Here is a 23,638-nt window from a genome sequence, read left to right on the forward strand (position 1 = left end):
TTCCATGTGATGAAGCTTTTACTCATTTTATTTCCCTAATTACAATTAAATAAATATTATGGTAAATCTTATGATAAAAGGCCAATAAGGGCCTGTAATGTTCATGGAGTGCAGCTCAGGGAGTCTATACACCCATGGCTGGTCATCACAATGGGAAGGAAACCTGATTGTGGTGAGGTGCTTTAATAATAAAAACAAATCATTTTTTATTATATATTTAATGGGAACATGTTTGCATTCAGAAAAAGTTAACACTTTATTTGGACATTAAAACCATCACAACTTTCTCTACTGAAATCTAATGTTCTACATTGTTAATAAAATAAGACAATGAACAGATGAAACACAAATAAGCTGACAGAAAATGAATTCAGGTTGACCATCTTTACAGACAGTTTTTATAGAATTTGCTTTTCCCTTTAGAAACACTTCTAAACACTGACACTTCCGGAAGTAAAACTGCTGAAAGATGTCTGACTCGCAAGTCAAATGCAGTAAAGAGGCAACAGAACATTTAAGCTAATTGTACAGGTAGGATTTTCTCCACAGGCAGATAGATACAAGTACCCCCATTGTGCAGCCAGCCGTCGACTGGGAAGCCACGAGGAGAGTATTGGGGCTGAAAGGTGAGTGCCAAACAAGCCAATGGAGTGAGACGTACGTTCCTCCACTGGCAGAAATACACGGGAGGAGAAAATGTGCCACAACATTAATAAAATAATAATGTATATTTATGCAGTTCCACTTCTAAAACATCTCAGCCTTTTGGAACAGTGGACCTATTAATGCATATGGTACCCACTGTCTAGAACTTTTTTAAAGGCCTTTTTTTTTAAAAAAACACAACAAACTAATAGAGGTTTTAACATAATAATATACCGACTGATAACAACAGTGAGGGATTTTTTTCTTCTGAATTTAATATGTTAAGTGTTAGACATTTGTGATAACTGCTAACAAACAAAATATGGGGTTGCCAATGTAGTTGTTATCATTCTAACAGGCCACACCAGTCAAATATTTGAAATAATTTTTTTTTAAGTTTATAGTTCATTAAAAAAAAGTTCTGCATTTAGGTTTTTATTTAATGAAAATGTGTTCTTATTTTAATTTAAAACTGTGACTCTTTATAGTTCACTGGCTGGAGGCATAAGGTGAATTAAGCAAACAAATGATCACAGTGCTGTTATGGGTTCGTGAATCTCCAAACATGAAGTGCAAATGACATTTTCACTGTTGCTGAAGCTCTGCCGTTTAATATATATATTTCCTATCTTACATCCACCAGCGAATCAAGTTTCAACTGAGAAGCCGCCCAACCCTGCAGCAATAGTAGCTTCCCGCTCTCTCTATATCCACAAGGATCAATTTGTGCTGTGACATCTGTCTCTATATCCACTGGTTATTTATTTGGATTACCAGAATCTTGGGGGCTGGATGTTATATTATGAGAGAGCACATAGCAAATATTATATAATACATAGTTGGTAGATGGGATTACGGTTATAATGGGGAAAAATAAGTAAAGGTATATAATTGTATATGCTTTATATGAAAATTAGTTAGGTTAAAATGATGCTGTGTTAAGTTGTATTGCCATTATAGAAGCCAAAATACTCTTTTTTCCGTCTTTATTTAGCATAAGGGTGGTTCACTGGGGTCAGTTAGACCAGTGGCACCAATCACTTCTCAATAGAAGTTTAGTGAATGCAGTCATATTGCCAAGCATTAGAGCAGTGGCAACAATCAATTAAGAGTTTAATTATAAATATATAATTTAAAACGGAAAGAAGAAACTGACGTCACTCTTTAGATTGTTGTTAACTAAACATGGTGCAGGAGTGAGTCAGGAGAGGTGCTGAACTTGTACTTTTGACTAATTATCCATGTAGACAGATATGAGAGATGGTGATAACAGGACGTTAATAAACTGGCCATACATGCCCAGATTTGGTATGGCCAGTTTAAACTGTACTCCTAGCTGGGCATGTATGGCCAGCCTGGAATTCTGCAGTCCAGGTCAATAAAGGATTTCCAATGGTTGGCCGAAGAAAGTGAAGGGAAGCTGCAGCTCCTACTCATGATATTATGATCATTCAGGCAGTTGGCTACAAAGGTGGATATATATATATATTTATAATTAAACATGGATGCCCCTTGTACAATATCCTTTCCTTTGCCCCATGTGACAATCAGTTGTAGTGCCACACAGTTTGCCTGTGTACGGCCATCTTTAAATTAATCTGCCCTTATATTCCATCCACATTCTGGTTCACTGGAATAAGCAAATTATATCAGTTTCAATTTAAGGTTTAAGAGAAGCAGTATAATTTAAAAATACCAAAGAAAGCAAAATTTCAAAATGCCTTATAATACCACTGCTATAACTCAATAAAATATTAAAGTTAATGTTATGGTGTGATTTTCTTCTTTGCTAATTATTTGAGAGCAGCAGAACATATTCAGTGTTTGTATGGGATGTTGCTAATATAGGGTGGCTTGTTTTGAAATGATAAATGTAACCTTCTAGGCCAATATTTTTATGGCATATATTTTAAATGTTAGTGTTTAAGGGGGATCTCCACCCAAAACTGTTTTTGCTTAATTAAGAAAAAAAGTTATTTTAGTCAACCAATATAAACTGTCAGTTTTTGCTTTTTTTGAAAGCATATGAAACTTATCTGTTCATCCCTCTTTTTACATCAGGATCTCATCCATGTCAGAAAATTTTCTTGAACTAAGCAAAAAAAAAAAAAAAAAAGCAACAAAAACCAAACAGTATTTGGGTAGAGATCTCCTTTAAAACAACACAACTGGGTAAAAAACCATACAGAATTTGCAGCAGCCATTGGGGAAATGCATAATTCTGTCATAATATTAAACCGCGAATAGACTTCTGAGCATTAATAATCAACCAACTCCCTAAAGATGTTTTGGAAGCAAATGCATTTACCTAAAATGAATACACTGAATAAATATTTTACAAAAAATTACTTGCAAGTAAAAGTTAAAAGAGATGACACAACCAGTTTAACAGGCAGGCTTATCCTGAGAAATAAGACGCTTGATTGGAGACATAAAGCTGCTTTCCCACACTGCCTCCGTTAGTCAGAGAAACATTTGGTGAGGATGGGTAGCTGGAATACGAGTACGGTTTGGGTGTGTAAGGGAGGACACCTGATGTTCCCGATGTGGCAGCAGTGCTAGGCAAAGATATATTTTTGCCTGAAGTAGGATGGTAACTGTAATCTAAAAATAAATAGACAATTTATTATACATTATAAATTAGCAAACAAAATGTTTCATATTTTATACAGAGCCTATTGTCTCAAACGCTTGTATTCTTCAGGTTACCAGTGATAGATCAGTATACATAAAGCACATGTATCTACTAGAACAGTGATCCCCAACCAGGAGGCTCATGTTGCTCACCTACTTCTTGATTGTTGTCCCCAGTGATTTTTAAAGCAGGTGCTTATTTTTGAATTTCTGTGGGCTAACAGTCCACATAAGTGCTCCCAAACAGTCAATCATAGCTCTAATTTGGTAACCCCCAGGGACTTTTTTCATGCTTTGTTGCTCCCAATTTTTTTTTTATATTTAAATGTGTCTCACCGGTAAAAAAAGGTTGGGGACCCCTGTATTTCCATATTTCCTTGCTGAGGAGATACAAGTCCTTGTGGTTTCAGCATTTGCAATCACCTCTCCATACTGACACAGAAAAACACAGTCTACACAAAAGCCAATTTGATCTTACAATGACTTCAGAAAAATACAGTAAATCTTTTTTTCCTTGTGGGTGACATCTTTAACTTAATTAACCTGCTTTTCTCTCAGAAACCGTCCTTTAGTCATTTTCATAATTAAAATTAAAAAAACAAAAAATCCCCAAAACAGTCCTAAGCCCATAAAATTTTATTACATAACCCCTTTAGAATGTAATGTCAATAATTATTCATTGTGTCACACTGTAACTTGGATAACCTGTATAACGTTAATTCACAATGTTATATTTCCTACATAAAGTAAAAATATTTGTTAATAATTCAAATATACCAGGACAGTACTTACCTAAATGCATTAGTGTAAACTGAGCTGCCAGTTCCTTTGCGTCTTCTACAAATGAACACAGCTTGTCTGGCATGAAGTAACTGTTGGTGTTACCTGTAATGGCTGGCAATATAACTTTATAAGCTAAGAGCATTTTCCCATCTTGACCGGTAGTTGAATACAAATAATATTCAGGGAATGACCAATTATTTTTGTAACAGAAGTACTCCAGGTGCATTACTGCTGAATGGAAATGATGTATCTTCAACGAATACAAATTAATTGGAGTAAGCTTTGTTCCAGGAATACATGGATATGTGCATGTCTCTGGTTCTAGGAATGTTGGGCTGTTCGGATTGTTCAAATATGCTGGGACATTTGAACACATATCAAGAGCCTTCTGGGATCCTTCTTTATTTGCAAAATTCAGTAAGCATTCAGAATTAGCATTCATGTGACCATTTCCATTCTGCCTCCAGGCTGCTTCTTTATTCACCGGCTTTGCCAGTGTTACCTCTATCCTCGCTCCATCAATTAATCTTCCATTCATTACTGACATAGCAGCAATGGCATAATCACGTCTGAAAAAGTGCACAAAGGCATAGTCTCTTATTTTTTTGACACGTTCAACAACTCCAGGTTTGTATCTGTTGAATTCAGCTTTAATTGTTTCCTCAGTCGTTGACATCATTAAATTTCTAACATACAGAACCTTTACTTTCTGCATTGTTTCTTCATCAACTTCTTTCTCTGGACTTGCCCAGGCAACCTTTATTGTATGTCCCCATAACTGGAACGGTCCTGAATAACAAGCAGAAGAAGAAGAAGAAGTAAAGATTAACATGTTATTAATCCAAATAAGTAATAATATCAATAACTCCAATTTTCAAGACTTCTGTATCCCCAGTTGTTTGACTATGACTTTAAATAAAATCATAACAGCAGGGGGCACATTTACTAAAACTCTAATATTTCTCATTTTAAAAATTTGACTGAACTCACTTCCAAATCTGACATTTACAAAAAAATCTGAACTGAATTAGTCTGTGTGGGAAAAAGTTGAAGAAACTGTGACTTTTTCGAAATGTTGCCCTAAAAACACAAATTTTTCAAATTGCCGCACAAAAACCAGTGTAAAAAATCCTAAACCTCTAAAGTTTCAAGGCAAAAGAAGAATCTTTCAAAGAGAGGGAAGGGACATCTGCCATTGACTTTTTTCTACATGATCTCAGCAACTTTTAGCTGGCGAAAAAGTTCGGATTTTTAGCCGTTTGGACACATAGTAACTCTTCAAAAAGTCTCAACTTTTTTTTGTGACTTTTAGGGCTAAAAATCCAAATCAGAAAAAAAAATCTGATGGTTAGTATATGACCCCTAAGTATTAAAAGAAAAATGCCCGAGAACTATTTCCAGAATTTTTCATGGAGATTTCTAAACAAAATTTCATGAATTAAAATGCTGCAACTTATACACATTGCATTGTTAATTGTTCTCATGTTTTCTGAATTCTTCTGTAACTACAGAAATTGAGATTCTAAAATAACATATTTTACCTGCTGGGTGTACATAACTGAACAGCAATGAGGAGAAAACATTTATGGGATTTTATCAGTATTCTACTTTAGGCTAATGTGGAAAAGCGCTTGCTGAAAATACCGCCCTACGCCTCCTATATGTGCCTGCACCCGAATGAATGAGATACGCTAGGGTGCAGCCACATGTAGCTGATATACACATTAAAACGGGAGACTTTCAAACGCTCGCTTTTTTATGCGTATTTCCACTACATGTGCCTGCACCCGAGTGTATTCTATTCATTCAGCTGCAGGCACAAGTAGGAGGCGTAGGGCAGAATTTTCGGTAAGTGTTTTTCCGCTGGCATTAGCCCAGCAATTATTATTTTCTTTGAAATAGTAAAACTATAGGTTAGACAAGAGTAGAAATGTTCAAAAGAAGACATTGGTTTTTGTGGATGCTCAGTACATACTGTATCAAATACCAGCCACAAACAAAAAATAGCAATAAATAAACGACAACCCCTGGTCCAACTGATGTAAATTTCAATGTAAATTTCTAGAAACTAAACAAATATAAATTATTGTGATGCAAACACTATTGTTCAGTCCCTTAAAGGGGTTGTTCAACTTTAAACTAACATTGAGCATATTGTAGAGTGCTATTCTAAAACAATTTGCAGTTGGTATTAATTTTTTATTACTTGTGATTTTCTAATTATTTATTTATATATTTAGCGACACTTCAGTTTGAAATTTGAGCAGCAATATGGTTGCTAGCGTAATTTATACCCTAGCAACCATATTTCTGCTCAAATTTCAAACTGGAATATGAATAGGAGTTGGTCTGAATAGAAAGATAAGTAATTAAAAGTACCGGTACATAACAATGAAACTATAGCCACAAAGAGCAATAATTTTTGGCTGCAGAAGTGTCAGAATAGGAAAGCAAATAATTCAAAAACAATAAAAAATGAAGAACAGTTAAAAAGTTGATAAGGACCTGTCATTCTATAACATACTAAAAACCCCCGCTTTAATTAAAAAAGAGTATAGTTTATGTGCAAATCCGCCAAGAGTAAAGTTTGGGTATAGTACAGACAGCAGAAGTCTAACACAATTCGCAACTGATCTTCATTATTTTAATTTCTTGCAGTTTTTGCAGCTCTTAGGAAGCATTTTTAAAATAAAAGAAGGTCTAAAATAAGTCAGAAAATAATAGTAACTGTAAGTAACAATACAAGAAACCCAATAACCAGATAGCATTTTTAGGAGCTGTCAGTTAAGAGGCAGTCTAATAGATAAAAAAAAAAAGTTTTTAAAAGTTGTCAATCTGTAATATAATAAAAGTTCCCCTTTAAATTCTTTTCCTATTTAATTCAGTTTCTAAGATTTTAATTGTGGCTCTTCTTGGTAGATTAGGTTACTGCCACTTAACTGAATTTCTGAGAGAAGAGACACAATAAGAAAAAGAAAGAGCAGACAGAAATAATTAAGTGCCAGCGTAGAAGTTTCAGGTGTATTTAGATATCCATAGACAGCTAGAAACAGTTCAGAGAAGCATCGGCACATACGCTGTAGCACAGGGGTCTCAAACTCGCGGCCCGCGGGCCATTTGCGGCCCTCGGTACAGTATTTTGTGGCCCGCACCAACGCCTTCTCAAAAGCAATGAATGGATCGCGATTTGTATTGCGATTCAAGGGATAATGCAAGGCACAGCGGGCGGGAGCTGCTGATTGCGGAAATGACGTTATGCCATCATAACAGTTATTATGGGAAGACGTTCTGTGAGCACAATTAGCTGCTAAGGAGCTAATTGTGCACACAGAACGTCTTCCCGTAATAACTGTTATGATGGCATAACGTCATTTCCGCAATCAGCCTCATCCTGACTTTGCCTCCTGCGGCCCCCAGGTAAATTGAGTTTGAGCCCCCTGCTGTAGCATAAATATAGGTTTCTGACACAAGCATTACCTGGAATTAGCTTTCTTCGTGCCATGGCAGCTGCTCTGTGAGATTCATACATCACAAAAGCAAAACCACGATTTTTTGTTTTATCTGTTGCACTAGGGTACACAATAACATCCATCACTCCTTCTGTTACTTTCTTCATTTCCTCTAAAATTTCTTCTTTTCTTTTTTCCTGAGGGATAGAGCCAATAAACAGTCTGCAGTTGTCTAAACTGACACAGACTCCAATAAACTTTCCTTGGCAAATTTCATAATTATTTAGCATTCGAATGGCTAACAAGGCTTCTTCTTTGTTTGTGTACATGACAAAAGCATAGCCTCTATTCTCACCACTAAATTCCATCATCAGCCTAAACTCGTATATTTTTCCAGCCCTTGCAAACAAAGGAACCAATTTATCTTCATACATATCACGAGGAATTTTTCCTACAAAAACTTCACAGCCTCGTGGAGGTGGAGGTCCTTCCCAACCTGGAGAAAAAATGAAAGCAAAAATGGAATCGGTCAGCAGCACTAGCAAAACAAATACATAGAGAAATGTGAAATACAGGTAGGGGACCTGCTATGCAATATATTTGAGACCTGGGACTTTCTGGATAAGGGGTCTTTGTGTAATTTGGATCCCATACCTAAATATACTGAAAAAGCATTTGAACGTTAAATAAACCTTATAGGATTGTTTCACCTTCAATAAGAATTCATTATCTCTTAGTTGGGATCAAGTACAAGGTACTGTTTTATTATTACAGTGATTAAATCATTTTCAAAAATTTTAATTATTTAATTATATTTGATTAAAATGGATATGGCCTTCCCATATTTAAGAGCTCTCTGCGTAATGGGTTTCTGGATAACAGATCTTATGTATGTATTGCTGCTAACATACATACAATACATAATAATATGTTCAATGTAACAGCACTAAGCTATAAAGCAAGAGCAATTTGCAAAATTCATAGTAAATGAGCCCCTGTAACGTAGTAATTAAAACGTTTGCTGCAATAATAAAAGTATATTAAGCCACAATTTTAAGCCCACTGCAAATAGTTCACTGCTGTGGTTTATTTAATGCAATAGCACATCACTGAATGTAGGAAAATGGCTTTGCTGTGACTACACAATTAGCTATAAAGTCACAGAAGAATTACATCACATGACCACTGTATTCGTGTAGAATGAAGCCAATAAGATTAAAAAATATTCCAAAACGTTATGCTTCCTACCCATTAACAAGTCAAGAAAAGGCAATTTGGCTCAAGAACAGTAGTAGGTATAATATGAAAGGCAGGGTGCAAGTGCAAAAACTGAGGACAAGCTGCCATGGATGAGAATTGCTGCAGGCTCTCCATCTCAGAGCAGAGATCTGCAGCTGCCACATGATTACAGCCCTGCCTGCATTCATCGCTGTTGTATTTATGAGTGGGTGCAGGGCTGCCATCAGAAACTTTGCGGCCCTCTACAAGATATTTATATGGGGGCCCCATGAACACAAGCACAAACTACCAACATTTTTGCCAGTCGGTATTTTAAAGGAAACTATACTCCCAAAAATGTAGGTCTCTATAAAAATATATTCCACAACAAGCCCATATGTAAAACCCTGCTTCATCTAAATAAATCATTTTCATATAAATATACTTTTTTAGTAATATGTGCTAATGGGTACTATTAAATAAAAAATTTCCATTTTAAATATTAAGGGACGCCTCCTGGGATCATAGGATTCACAGTGCACACAAACAAGCCAAGGCACACATACATGCTAGGCCCCATTAATGGACAGAGTTCGGCCAAATAACCAGTCATTCCCACTTCTGAAAAGTTCATGTAGGAGACACTTATAATTCTGTAATTAGATCCCAGTATAAATGGCTGATGTTACACTTTAACAAGAAGTTTATACAAATAGTTAATGAAATAATTAATGTGCTAATTAGTCAGTCAGTTCATTGGGGGCAGTGGAATTTACCTTTTTTAAATTTAATTTTCATTGTAATTTTTTAATTCATTGGTCAGTAGAGTTTGCTCCTGCCAGCCCGGCAAGCTTGTACACGTATGGAACCTGTTATCCAGAATGCTTGGGATCTGGGGCTTTCCTGATAAGGGATCTTTCCATAATTGGCTCTCCATACCCTATAGGATTGTTTTGCCCCCAATAAGGATTCATTATATCTTAGTTGGGATTAGTGCTGGGCGGTATACCGGTTTAACCGGTATACCGATTTTTTAAAAAAAAAACGGTATGAGTTTTAAACATACCGCTATAGCGCGCCTCCTGCTGTTTTTCTCCAATCACATCCGGGTTGCGCCCGTGCGTACGTGACGTCGGCGCGCATGTGACGTCAGCGCGCACGCGACGTCGTTAGGATGCATCGCTGGAGGAACCACAAGTTGGGTAAGTTCTGCTGTCGGGTTGTGGCGGTTGGGGTTGGGGGGGCTGGGGGGGTTGTGGCTGGGTTTGGGGGGGGCTGGGGGGGCTGGCTGGGGGGGTTGTGGCTGGGGTTGGGGGGGCTGGGGGGGTTGTGGCTGGGGTTGTGGGGGCTGGGGTTGGTGTTGTTGGGGGGGGATGGGGTTGTTGGGGGGGGCTGGGGTTGTTGTTGGGGTTGTTGGGGGGGGTGGGGGGCCACCAATATTTATTATTTATTTTTTATTTATATACCGTCAAATACCGTGATACCGATATAATTTTGAAAAATACCGTGATATAAATTTTTGGTCATACCGCCCAGCTCTAGTTGGGATCAAATACAAGGTACTGTTTTATTAATACAAAGAAAAAAATGTAATTATTTGCTTATAATGGAGTCTATGGAAGATGGCCTTTCTGTAATTCAGAACTTTCTGGATAATGGATCCCATAATGGACCCCATACCTGTACTGTTTTTTGTTTAATATGCAAGTTACTTAAGTTACATAATTGTGTAAGCTTTAGTTAACTTTATATGTAACATACACAATCTGTGTAACGTTCGCGACACACATGTAAGAGAAAGGATGAAATAAAATGGAAGGTTTGAGTCAATTTTCATAGATTGTGTTAAAAATGCTAATTTTAGAAATACTTTGCAATATTTGTAAAAAAGTCTACTTTCCCTTTGTATGTGATTATCCTATAACTAGTTGAAAATAAATGCCGCTATAAATGGTTGCATGTTAGTGGCATTAATTACAAAAACAGAAACAACTGTGAAGCAAAGAATCAGTGCAAAAGGCTAAAAATCTTAAGATTTTAAATGTGCTTTGTTATATCTTAATATCTGCGGTCACAATATTATATACATTTGATTCCTATTTTTGTATACCACATTAGAATACCTAAGAGAAAAAAGGGAAAACTCAATGTACCTATAATAGAAAGGCCCCTTAAAAAACACGGTTAACATTAAAATCAGTATATTAAAGGTAAAAACTAAGTTACAGCCATAAGCACTCACAGAAACACTGCACTGAGTTCAAAAGATACAGGATTTCTTGTCTGTTTGTTTTCTTGTGCCAGAGACATGCAGCTCTCTCCTCTCTCCCTCAAGAATGCTAAGAACCCCCCCCCCTTAGGAATGTGTAATCTGAGCCAATCAGCAGGAAGCTTCCTCATAGTCTTACAAACTGAGCATGTACACAGGTCTTGGTCTCGGTGCAGGAACGAGGCATTATGGGAAATTTCTTTACAGAACTCAGTGGGTTTTTTTTTCCTATGAGACTTCTGTTCATCTAAACGGGAGAAATATGGGGAGACTTAAGCACACTATTGAGAGAACTGAAGGTATGCCTGCAGCTTGAGATTAAATCTTTATTCGCCTTTCTTTGTCCTTTAAGCTCAAAAACAGAACTGCACTATTGCAAACAAGCTGCTTACCAGGAGGAGGGCCACCAAATTTCCTCTGTCCATTTACTTGTACCATGGTGTAACCGGTATTATCGATTAAAGCAAGCAAAGCTACTTGAGTCTGAATGCTAATATCAAATTTGCTGCATCCATTGAACATATCTGTACAATTATCTTCCATGTCTCCAAAATCATCTATTTTAAAACCAAAAGAAAACATAGATTACCAATATGTATTTTATATGAGACTATTCTTTCACAAATCCTCTTTGCCCAGATAATTTCATCTGTATTTCAGAGACAGACAAAACAAACACCACAATGCTGCCTCAAGGAGAAAGTATTAAAGTGGTGGTTGACCTTTAAATTAACTTTTAGTATGATGCAGACACTCATATTCTAAGACAATTTGCAAATGGTTTTCATTTTTTATGGTTTTTGAAATATTTAATTTTTGTTTAACAGCTCTGGTTGCTAGAGTTCCGTTGGATGGAATGATGTTCCCCTTTCCCTGGCTGATATGGTATTATTATTTACAACAGACAAACAAATAATGAGAGCAGTATGAAAAAACCTTGCCATTATATTTATTTACCATAAATACCCCATAATGCAATTCTTTTTTTTAGACTTGAGAATAAAAATAAGTTAATGTATTAGTTACCAAATACTTGGACTTATTTCAAAACTCTTCTCCCCTAAAAATGAAGTCTCACTATGACATCCATTAAATAATCCTTCAGAAAATAGTCATCAGGTCAAGGTGATTAAAAACCTTGTTACATTTGTTATGCTTGCAGTATTAGTGTTTTTTCCCTCCAGTAAAGAGCAAAAAGGACACTGTGGAATGTTTTATGACCTGCCCATATGAACAGGTCTTTGCATCAATACTCCTCCTTTAAAGAACAAATTAACCTATTTTTTATCCCTAAAAAGACCCTAAACTGCCCCCAGAATATACTTTGCCTGCCCTATGCTGCCTGTGTGTGCCATAACCTGATTGCCCTACCCTACCTGTCTGTGCCATACTCTGCCTGCTCTATGCTATCTGTGTGCGCCAAACTTTGCCCACCCTACCCTGCCTGTGTGTGCCATACTCTGCCTGCCCTATGCTGCCTGTGTGTGCCATACTCTGCCTGCCCTACCCTGCCTGTGTGTGCCATACTCTGCCTGCCCTATGCTGCCTGTGTGTGCCATACTCTGCCTGCCCTATGCTGCCTGTGTGTGCCATACTCTGCCTGCCCTATGCTGCCTGCGTGTGCCATACTCTGCCTGCCCTATGATGACTGTGTGTGCCATACTCTGCCTGCCCTATGCTGCCTGTGTGTGCCATACTCTGCCTGCCCTATGCTGCCTGTGTGTGCCATACTCTGCCTGCCCTATGCTGCCTGTGTGTGCCATACTCTGCCTGCCCTATGCTGCCTGTGTGTTCCATACTCTGCCTGCCCTATGCTACCTGTGTGTGCCATACTCTGTGAACCAGGCAGGGGTTTGCTCTGAGAGTTTGTTAGCATTTGGAAATCATCAAGGGGTAACCCTAAGGTGTTAAATGATGTGCTGGGGGTTGCTGTGTTATCCACAGGGGAGAGGAGGCATATGGATTTAAGGGTATGACTTAATAAATGTCATATATATGTGATGTGTGCTACAAACATTATTGTGGGTATGGTCTTAAAGGGGAACTATTGTGAAAATCAAATTGTCTAAATGGATAGATATGATGCAAATAATAATATTGTCAAATGCATTTGTTTAACAAAAATGCTTACTTTTTTAAATAAAACAAATAACATTACAGACTTTTAGAAGCCTTTCTTTGGGAGCCAGTTCATGTGATTGCTGAATGGGAGGGGCAACACATTGCTGTGATGTCATAAAACCAGTAGCAAAGTCCCGGCCTCCTCTATAATGAATGCAAAACATTCTCCCACCAACTGTATGCGCTCTTTCTAACTAAGGCTTGTTTCTCCATATATGCACAGATCTACTGATCTTAGTAGTCAGGTCTGAGAAAGAAAACAAAGTGCGCGCATATGCACCCAGGTCTGTATTTAGGTCCAGTGGCACACCTATATAGGCCCTCTATGTTGTGTGTGTGACGTCACTTCTACCAAGCAACCCCATCCCTACCCCTCACCCCCCCAGCTCTTATAATGGGGCACCTGAGGGCCGGGTTCATGTATTTTCTTGTTTTTGTATTTAAAAAAAAATGCCCCCACCTTCGCCGCAGATTTCCATAGGAGAGGTGAGGGGGTAGGGGAGTTTGGACACTCTGTGGGAGTGACGTCACACAAACAATGTAGGTCTGGTGCCTAGGGCGACTAAAAACACCCCTTGACCTCGGGTGCTTTAATATAAATACAGCTCTGTATAGAAGTATTGCTTGCACTGGAGTATATGCAACATTTGGTGCTGTTTGTCATCTGTAACCCTTTAGCTGCCAAGCACGTACGTGCTTTCAAAAAAAGTGTTCATCTGCTAAGCATGTATGCCTTACTTTGTTTGCCAGATAAAGGTCCTGCTTCCTCCCCCCCCCCCTTTCCCCATCCAGTGTTGCCCACTCCAGGACCCTCCAGGACCCCCATGCGATCCCTGCATCCTTCTACCTCCAGAACAGGTCTTCTACCTCCAGTGGCATTTATTTGCACTACAACATACATCTACACCCACTTACATGCATTTATACACACATACAGCACACAATTTAGCACAGTATTTTTTTTCATTTTGCACACTAGTTAGGGGGTGTTACGGCACATAATACGCTGTCAGGGGGCTCTATATGCAAAAGCTGAGTTGGCAGGCGAAAAATCCTTATGCGCTATTTTCATTTTGGGGTCAGTACATACCAGAGACTTTGGTATATCTATGCATATTGGGCATCAAACTTTGAAGTGATTTTCCAAAAATTTCACAAATTTTGATAAAAACCAATAACTTTAGAAAAGCATTGCGACTTGGTAGTTTGGAGTAGACAGAATTGTGCCTATTGTGCCCAGAATCTGTTCTTTCCAAAAATGTATAATTTTCTGGGATAAACCTTCTGTTAGTGGAAGTTTTGGCCTTGCAACCTAAAGTATGCAGCTTTCTGGAGCAGTGCTTTGGGAATTTGGTAGTGTACTGCTGGGAGTTTTTGGCCTATACAAGAAATCTCAATAATGTGATTCCATAAGAATCACATGCTTAGAAGTGCACACACATCCATACCCAACACATAGGGGCTGATTTACCAAAGCACAAATTCGGATTGGAAACAAAATTTTTGCGACTATTTCGTCGCTTGCATTGCTTGCATTACATGCTGGGCCCCTCTAAATATTTATTTGCAGGGGAGCCCCAGGTGATCTCCAAATGCCACTGAGGCATGCTGCAGACTGAAATGATTTATGTGTAGTCATGCAGCATGTATCTTAATTATTTATTTGAAATGTTATGTTGTAGAAACTGTGGTGGAACTAAAACTCACTGCACCCAAAAATAGCTGTTATGCACTTTTATTAAGTATGCTTTAATCATAATATTGAGAGCTTCTGTCTTCCACAAAAAAAAGCTATTTTCTGTTTTTTTCACAAATAGAATTGGTAATGCCGTGGCTTGAAAAGTTTCCTTTTCCATTTCTCCACGTAAACGTACACATCTCCTGCTTTCTTCTTTGACCCTCCTCCCCAACCCAGAATGATATGTGGAAAGGCAGCGTCTGGAGTGAAGATTTCCTCCTCCGTTCCCCCACCAACTCACATAGAACTTCCTTCACTGTTCCCCGCCGCATTTTCACTTCCTATAATTCTCTGAGACATGCAGGCACAGGCTGTGCAGAGGGGAGGGTTTGAAGGACAGCAGCAATTATACGCGGACAGTCAGGGAACAGCGAAGAAAGTCTATGCAGCCACTTTAGTACCGATGGCGCTTTTTAACATACCATTCTGGGGGAGAGGTCGGGGGTCAAAAAAGAAAGCAGGAGATTTGTGTATTTAGGTTGAGAAATGGAAAGGAAAGATTTCAGGCCACCGCAAAACCGATGCTGACTATATTCAGTAACACGCTCTTGATTGACACTGTAATAACCAATAAACGTTTGTTATTTAAATGAACCCGACTCCGACTTCAGTGCTGGCCAGAGTCAGGTAGGAGAGAAGCAGCTTCAATTGGCACCAGTACAATAATGGAAATATTTTAAAAACTGTATAAAATATTTAATGCATTATATTTAGAAACTTTCATAACATGATGTTATGATAAATTTCAAGAATTAATTTCATGATAGTTCCCCTTTAAAAGGTCATATGATAACATGGGTGTGGTTTAAAAAAGGGGAGTGGACAAACTGGCTTTCATTATTGGCCTCCACCATGTAAGAAACAACATTTTCAGCCCTTTACCACAGAAGTTGGAAAGCCCTGGCCTAGAACATTCCCAGGGCAATGTATTGGGATTGATGCCATTTAGTGACCAAACTTGTCCATTACATTTAACTGTAACAGAACTACAGTTTCCACTTCTCCTGTGTGTGTATAAAGCCAATGATCCCTGCCACAGAGAGATAGGAAATGCATTGCTATTAGGAGATCCAACTTCCCTGAAAACCTGAGACATTTCCATAGACAAAAAAATTCAAACTAATGCTAATTGGCACTTCTAAAACCAGATCTTGATTATGAGTAACAAATCCCCCAATTCTGCGACAGGGCCACACACACCATAGTCATATACTCTACCAAAAGTGCTAATCTAAGTTCGCCACGTTTTTATGGCCTTAGTTAAAGCTCTCTGCCCTTATCACTTACCAAACGCATTCCTTCTAATTGGATTAATTGTAAAAATCACTGGATTCACTGTAGCGCAACCGCTCCAAAACACCTACAACTGCGCAACCAAGAGCCACTAGCTCCCCAGCTCCGCCCACTAACTGGCACCGTACCCTGCGCACCAGTCCCGCCGATTGGAGAACTGTCGACCAATCATCGAAGCCTGCAAAAGCAGAAGTGCTGAACGAGATGCGGAAGTGCGGAAGCTAAAGGCACCGAAAAGCGCTTTTCAGAACTGAAGGCTTTATTTGACAGTCCTCTGTCTTGCCCTTTTTAGGTAAAAATCTTTAATTTAGAATAATACAATACCTCAAAAACATTTTCTTAAATAATCATTATATATATACATACTCCTTATTGCCTTTATATACATATTTAGAATATTACAAATGGAGCTATATGGAAGTGCTACATCCTTATGCAGAACTCAAACACTTCAAATAAGTAAAACTTTTTATAAATCCTGCCATTGAAATATGCAGTGATTGTATTATTGTTGTCCTGTAAAGTAAATTTATTGAAATATAAGCTCAGCATAGCATTATGGTACAGCAATAAAACACAATAGACACACTAATCTCACTCTTGTTTATTTACTTTAATAGCTTTTTTTAATAATTTTTTTGGGGGGGTTTAAAAGATAAAACATATGGCACCTAAAAAATAGCACGTTGTTCAGTGGCGTAGCTATATACAGTGGAGCCTGTGGTGCCCCATGGGGCGGGGAGAAGGGACTGGCCCAACCAGACGGGGGGGGGGGGGGGGGGGGGGGGGGGGCCTGGCTCAACCAAGTTATGCTGCTGTTTGAATTAACAATAAATGATTAAGGGTAAAACAGCAATCAATGCAAGAAAATGCAAGCATTTTTGTACAACCATATAAACAAACCCATGCTATGATTAATAACAATAATAAATTTGCCACTAAGATAGCACGTCCAGCTTTAGGCAGGATAGTTCTGCTTTTGAGCACTTTGTCCTCCATTCACAAGCAGAATGTTTATTTGCCCTTCTTGTTGGGGCCTGTCTCTAAAGAATTATCTAAATTACCTTACATGAACCTAAAACAGTGGGATGTGAAGGCCATAATAACCACTAATGTATTTTTATTATAATTTTACATAGCTGGCATCTGTAATAACTCAGAAGAGCGCCCAGCCACGTACCAAATATTCCTGGCAAATAGAAAACTTGTGAAGATTGCAAGTAAAGGGCAGAAATACATAAAATAAACACCCATGGTAAATAGGCTGCTATAGTTCGTAAAGAAAATTAATTTGACTAGTAGTGATGATTGAAATTTTTCGCCAGATTTTGCAGGGAAAATAAGCCCGTAGACTCCAATAGCTGCAAAAAACAGCAAATTTTTGCCCCTTCGTGTATTTTTAGTGAAGTGAAATGGGGCAGTTTCACTCATCGCTATTGGCTAGCATATATTGTTTCAGCAAGTTACTGAATATACATTTCTTTCTATTCTTTATTTTTACAGTATGAATGCATGTATGTAAAATATATACAGTGCATCAAAAATCCACTTTTTTAGGTAAACAATCTAAACCCAATCCAGTTCTGCAATGAATTAGGTGGGATTTTCAATTTGTTGTTAGTATATTAATTACACTGATCATTAAAGAGATACTGATATCTGAAATCAAACTGTTTTTAATTATATAATGACATTGTCTTGACATGAGCTCTATGATTTTGCCTTAAAAGTATTTGCCCAATGCTTTTACATTACCTATGTGAACCCCATGTTCCTCTATCAGGGGGCTGCCATATTTGCGCTGCAGGAGTCCATTAGCGTTAGAAGCTGTAACTGTCAGGCTGAGAAGGGACAGTCAGGTTGGCAAAACAGTCAGGTTTAGGAACTTCAAGTAGCAATTATTTATAAAAGTACATTCTGTGCTCTCATGCATGTTATCCTGCTCACGCTGCTGTTTTAAGCATGTATCATGTGGTGATAATTTATACATGTTCCTTGGTGCAGGGTTGTGCTGTGATGTGTGTCTGGTCACATGATGACAGAGGAGGTTGGGTGAGTGTACTTGCCTTTTATCTTTTTATTTCAGTGATTTTAGAGTGTGATTGTGGTTTTGATAAGGGTCCTAGGAAAAGACAGAAATGTTGACCTTTTAACAGATATAAAATAAAGTTTGTGGTGTTGTTTAAGTTTTAGAGCAGTGGCACACGAGGAGATTAGTCGCCCACAATAAATCTTCACTACCGCGGGCAACTAATCTCCCCGACATGCCATCCCAACGGCAAGAATGTAAATCGCAGGTGGGATGGCATACACATCGCTTCGGTCGCCCCAAGGTGCCTCGCAAGGAAACTTTGGGCGACCAAGGCGATGCCTATGCCATCCCACCGGCGTTTTAAATTCTTGCCGGTGGGATGGCATGTCGGGGAGATTAGTCAGATTAAGTGATTTTACTAATTCAAAATAATATGTTCTAATATTCTGTACTTCAAACTACCAAACTGTTCTAATCATTTCTAAAAACATTGTACAGGTATAGGATCCCTTATCCGGAAACCCGTTATCCAGAAAGTTCCAAAATTACGGAAAGGCCATCTCTCATAGACTCCATTATAAGCAAATAATTCTAATTTTTAAAGATTTTTTCCTTTTTTTCTCTGTAATAATAAAACAGAACCTTTTACTTGATCCCAACTAAGATATAATTAATCCTTATTGGAGGCAAAACAATCCTATTGGGTTTAAATGGTGTTTAAATGATTTTTTAGTAGTCTTAAGGTATGGAGATCCAAATTACGTAAAGATCCCTTATCTGGAAAGCCCCAGGTCCCGAGCATTCTGCATAACAGGTCCTAGGTGCCATTTCTAATTCTCTCACTGCATACTATACAATTTCCCTCACTGTGTCTATAAATAATACTATTGCTGTCACTGTATATTGTGCCGGGGTGCCATTTCTCATTGTACTTGCTGAATAATGTACTGGATATACCAATCCTTTCTCTCACAGTGTAATATGATGGGCATGCCATTACACCTGTTCTTGCCCTATAATGATTTCTGGTAGCCACCTTCTGCCCATACCAGGTAATATTTCCTGATAGTGTAACTGAATAGAGAATTCCTTTTACTGTAAATTGTGTCTGCATAAAGAAAATATATTAGGGTGGGTGTCACTTTGAAAATAACATGTGTCTAGTTTCTAAGTTTAACTTGCTGCCTGTCAGATCCTGAATCTTTAGCCAGCAATATATGCGCTACCTTACATGACTTTGTGGCTGTCACTTCCTACTACATGCAGTCTCCCTGACAGCTCTATAAAAAGTAAGCTATGAGCCCTCCATTTTCCCATTTATGTTTAACTTCTAGCCTTTACGGCACATGAGCATTGTTACGCTTCTCCTGTTTCAGCTTTTGGAACTGAAATAATTATTAACAGTGGGGTTCACTTAAACCACCCGTGATAATCCTATTTGTTGAAAAGTATTTTAGCAACAAACTCCGCCTACCTTGCTGTACCAGTACAACCTAATTCTGAATACCTGTTGGCCGATATCATTTCATTCGATTTTCTCAGGGTTATATTTAGAGAAGTATCATCTATGGCCAGCTGCTGAAAAAGGATCTTGATAATACTGTCTTTCCTCCAGGTTCCAAACTCACCCAAACAGGGGATGACCTTCTCATTGCCTTCACTGACTGGGGCCTGCAATAGAATAGAGTGTCACTGATACAGGTATCTGTTTCTCTGGATGACCTTCTTTTTGCCTCCACAGAGAAGTATTTCTGTATCATTAGCACTGTTTTTTTGTCGGAGGCTATCACTCACTGTGTTACCTCCCCCGCTACAAAAGAGGATTAGGAGTTTTGGGCTCATTTATTATTGTATTGCCCCTGCACAACTTCCATGTAATTGCCCAGGGGAAAGTAGTTTTTTATCAAAAGATTTTCATGATAATGTGAATAAATGCTAAGCAAAATGTTAGTACCTGTAATATGTTTGACTCATGATGTTTGCCTATGTTACAATACATTTTTCATTGACAGCAATTAAAGAGATACTGACACCAGAAATCAAACCTTTTTTACATCTATTATAACATTGTTTTTGCATGCTATTAATAATATTGCCATAAAAGTGTTTTCCCAATGCTTATAACATTACTGCTGATCCCCCAAGTTCCTCTATGAGGGGGCTGCCATATTTGTGCAGCAGGAGTCCGTTAGCATTAAAAGCTGTAACTGACAGGCTAAGAAGGGACAGTCAGGTTGGCACTTTATGTAACAATTACTTACAAAAGCAGAGAACAATGATCAGCATGACCTATAGACAAATTTTAATGTACATTAATATTTTGAAGAGTTGTTTTTCAGTGTCAGTATCACTTTAATGTGTCTCCCAGACAGATTTATCATTATATCATCCACTGTAAAAATAGCAATGCATTGTAATTTGCTCAACTACTTATGAGCTGCTCTATTAACACAGAACGATGCTCAAAGTGTATTAATTAAATGCAAATCTCTATAGTTTCACCCACAATGCATTGTTCTTTCCCACAATTCCAGCATAATAGTTCTCTTATATCCATGCAAACAGTAGCCCCCAATTCATCAGAGAAGGCTGGGTGGGCACATTGGGACTCACATAAATTGCAAAGGCGTGTGTTTGGATGCAAGAACAATTTGCAATTTGTACTTGTTTGTAAATTAATCTTAAGGAACACAGTTGTATTTGGGTCTTTGCATCCATTCTGGGTGGTAACTATACTGCATCATGGTTATGGGTGTCCCTTTACAAAAGTTTGTTTAAACAGGCTATACGCATTCCTATGTTAACTAATGTGTGATGCACAACATCTGTTTTGCAGTATCTAGCATTGGTTACAAAAGCATAATAGCTAATTTCAGCATTATTCCTAATGCACTGAGAAGTTTTTAGTACTGATTTAGGTCCACTCCATATTCTGCAATAAATCTTTGTACAATTGAAAAAAATGCATTAATTATTACTAATTAATCAATGTGTTATTAAATGTAACTATGTGCAATTAATAACAGTTATTCATTTTATATTACTTCTTATATCAATGAATGCATTAACAAATATCTCTCTTCCAGTTATACACACTAATGTCCAGTGGTAATGTTTAAAACTGACACTATTCGATTTTGTGGCTTTATTTCATATAATGCCTCTCTAAGGCTAGTAAAATTGGCATTTGGCACAACTAGGGGACAATTCTTGTCTACTAGCTTAAATGGCACGGTTGCAATATCAGGTGAAAACATATGTGTCCCGAAAAATGTGCAATTATCGAACTAATTATGGGGCAGGAGGTGGGGCTCCTAGATGCCTCTTCTGTTCCCCCATGAATACAGTGATGCTGAATGCAGACAGCACTGTATTCAGGAGGGCTCATTTATCCAGGAAGGCAAGTGTCTTCCTATTGGTAAATGAGCCATAATATTTCCCTCTTTTGCACGTTAGTAAATGGATATCTTGGCCTTGTCTTTCCTACCAGGTTAATTGATATGGAACTAATTCTTCTGAATAATAAGGCACTCTGTTTTCGAGAAGCCACATTTAAACTGTATGACAATCACCACTAGAGGGAGTGTTGCACTGCACGTTTTCTAGAGTTGGGCAAAAGGTCAGGTGCAAACTTTAGTATACCAAGGTTTTTTTTAAATTCTGCTTTTGTTTTAAATAAAAAAAAGGTACATTTGGTATTCTTGTAGAGACAGATCTGGGTGAGATATAGGACTTTTTTTAAGGAAATCAAATCTGGCATGTACCCATGCTATGGTTGCAAGTGCTGTACCAGTTGTCAGAAAGGTGAGTGGTTTCTGACCCAAGTAAATGACAATTTGTATACACGTGTGCTTCCACGTTTATTGTTTATCTAATCAATGTCCTTGTGGACCTTGTGGACTCAGCTATGTGGCCCAGGCAGCTTATTAAGGAACATAAATCAGTGATTGAGTCTAAAAGGATTGAATAAGCTGGGCAGGTCACTTTGCTCATGGTGGGACATAGTGTAAATCAACTTAAATTTCAAATTGTATTCTGTTGAAAAGATACATAGAGGTGGTGATAAAGTGACTTCTATAACAATGAGACACAATGGATAAGATTCCTAGGAATCCAGGCATTAATGGTTTGAATAAAGAGGGATTAAAACATAATTTTAGGAAGATAGGGCAAGATTCATTTTTTTACTCGTGTTTTTATTTTTACAGGATTTCCAGTTTCAATACATCCAAGATGAAATGGCCTAAAAAAGGTTTTTATTGTTGATATTTATATTATTATAAATACATTATAACTGATTATATTTATTTTTATGAATCTATTTTGCCTGAATATCTCTGATTTTGACCACTAGATGGCAGCATACAGCAGCATATAATCTTTAGAATTCTACAATGTGCAATTGCGCAATTATGCCTGCACTTATTCCAGTCATTTCTGCAGTCATTGCTGAATGTGGTGTTGGTCCAGGGTCTCCTCAGCATGTCAGTAGGTTCACCAGACTTGTGGCAAAAGAATCACATGCTAACTTCAGAACTGATCTCATCCCCACTCCAAAGATTTTAGCCACAACTTTCAACTATTTTATGAAAGCAGCCCTTTGCCATAATGATGCTGGATTTTTGGAAAGCATGCTGCATTCTGTGTAAAAATCATGCTGAGTTGCCTCTGAAATTGTATTTTGCACATTGCACTTGCGTAAAGTAAATGAGCCCTTTAGCAATAGAAGCTTAATAAAGTACCAGGGGGGGCCAAAAAGTTGCTGTGCAGACCTGCTATAGGTTACATTATGATGTAAATAAATGGTGGGTTAACACTATTTTGGAGCTGAATTGTGAATTGTTTCAAATATGTATCAACAAAAATATGTAGGATATTTCTCTCATTTTTATTATTACAGGTATCGGACCCCTTATCCGGAAACCCGTTATCCAGAAAGCTCCGAATTACGGAAAGCCCATCCCCCATAGACTCCATTATAAGCAAATAATTCAGAATTTTAAAACTGATTTCCTTTTTTTATGTAGAAATAAAACAGAACCTTGTAATTGATCCCAACTAAGATATAAATAATCCTTATTGGATGCAAAACAATCCTATTGGGTTTAATTAATGTTTTATTAATTTTTTAGTAAACTTAAGGTATGGAGATCCAAATTATGGAAAGACCCCTTATCCGGAATACCCTTGGTCCCGAGCATTCTGGATAATGGGTCCTATACCTGTACTATAAATACATATATATATATTGCAGTACATATTGTCAAATTAGGTGATATGTCAAAGTGCCCTTATAGACCTCATAATGCATATTAGCTAAATGAGGAACAATGGCAGGCTGTTGGAACCATCTTCCACTCCTTTTTCTTATATATTACAGAAAAGAAAATTACATTGCACAGAATCCATTTTGTGAACAGAATTAACACTTAGTTGCACACAACTTATGTTTAATT

At 37.8% G+C, this 23,638-nt stretch overlaps 1 protein-coding gene across 3 annotated transcripts; it reads right to left on the reverse strand.

The window, feature by feature from the left end:
- Window positions 1-202: 202 nt before the first annotated feature.
- On the reverse strand, window positions 203-16,300 carry rbm46 (RNA binding motif protein 46). 3 transcript variants are annotated; one of them, NM_001079033.1, is given in 6 exon segments: window positions 203-2,559; window positions 2,592-3,249; window positions 4,072-4,851; window positions 7,540-8,007; window positions 11,391-11,555; window positions 16,145-16,225. In NM_001079033.1, coding segments are annotated over 4 exon segments (1,605 nt in total). In that variant the 5' UTR covers window positions 11,542-11,555; window positions 16,145-16,225; the 3' UTR covers window positions 203-2,559; window positions 2,592-3,043.
- Between the last annotated feature and the right edge of the window lie 7,338 nt (window positions 16,301-23,638).

The sequence above is a fragment of the Xenopus tropicalis genome, chromosome 1 (assembly GCF_000004195.4).
Source record: "Xenopus tropicalis strain Nigerian chromosome 1, UCB_Xtro_10.0, whole genome shotgun sequence".
NCBI lineage: Eukaryota > Metazoa > Chordata > Amphibia > Anura > Pipidae > Xenopus > Xenopus tropicalis.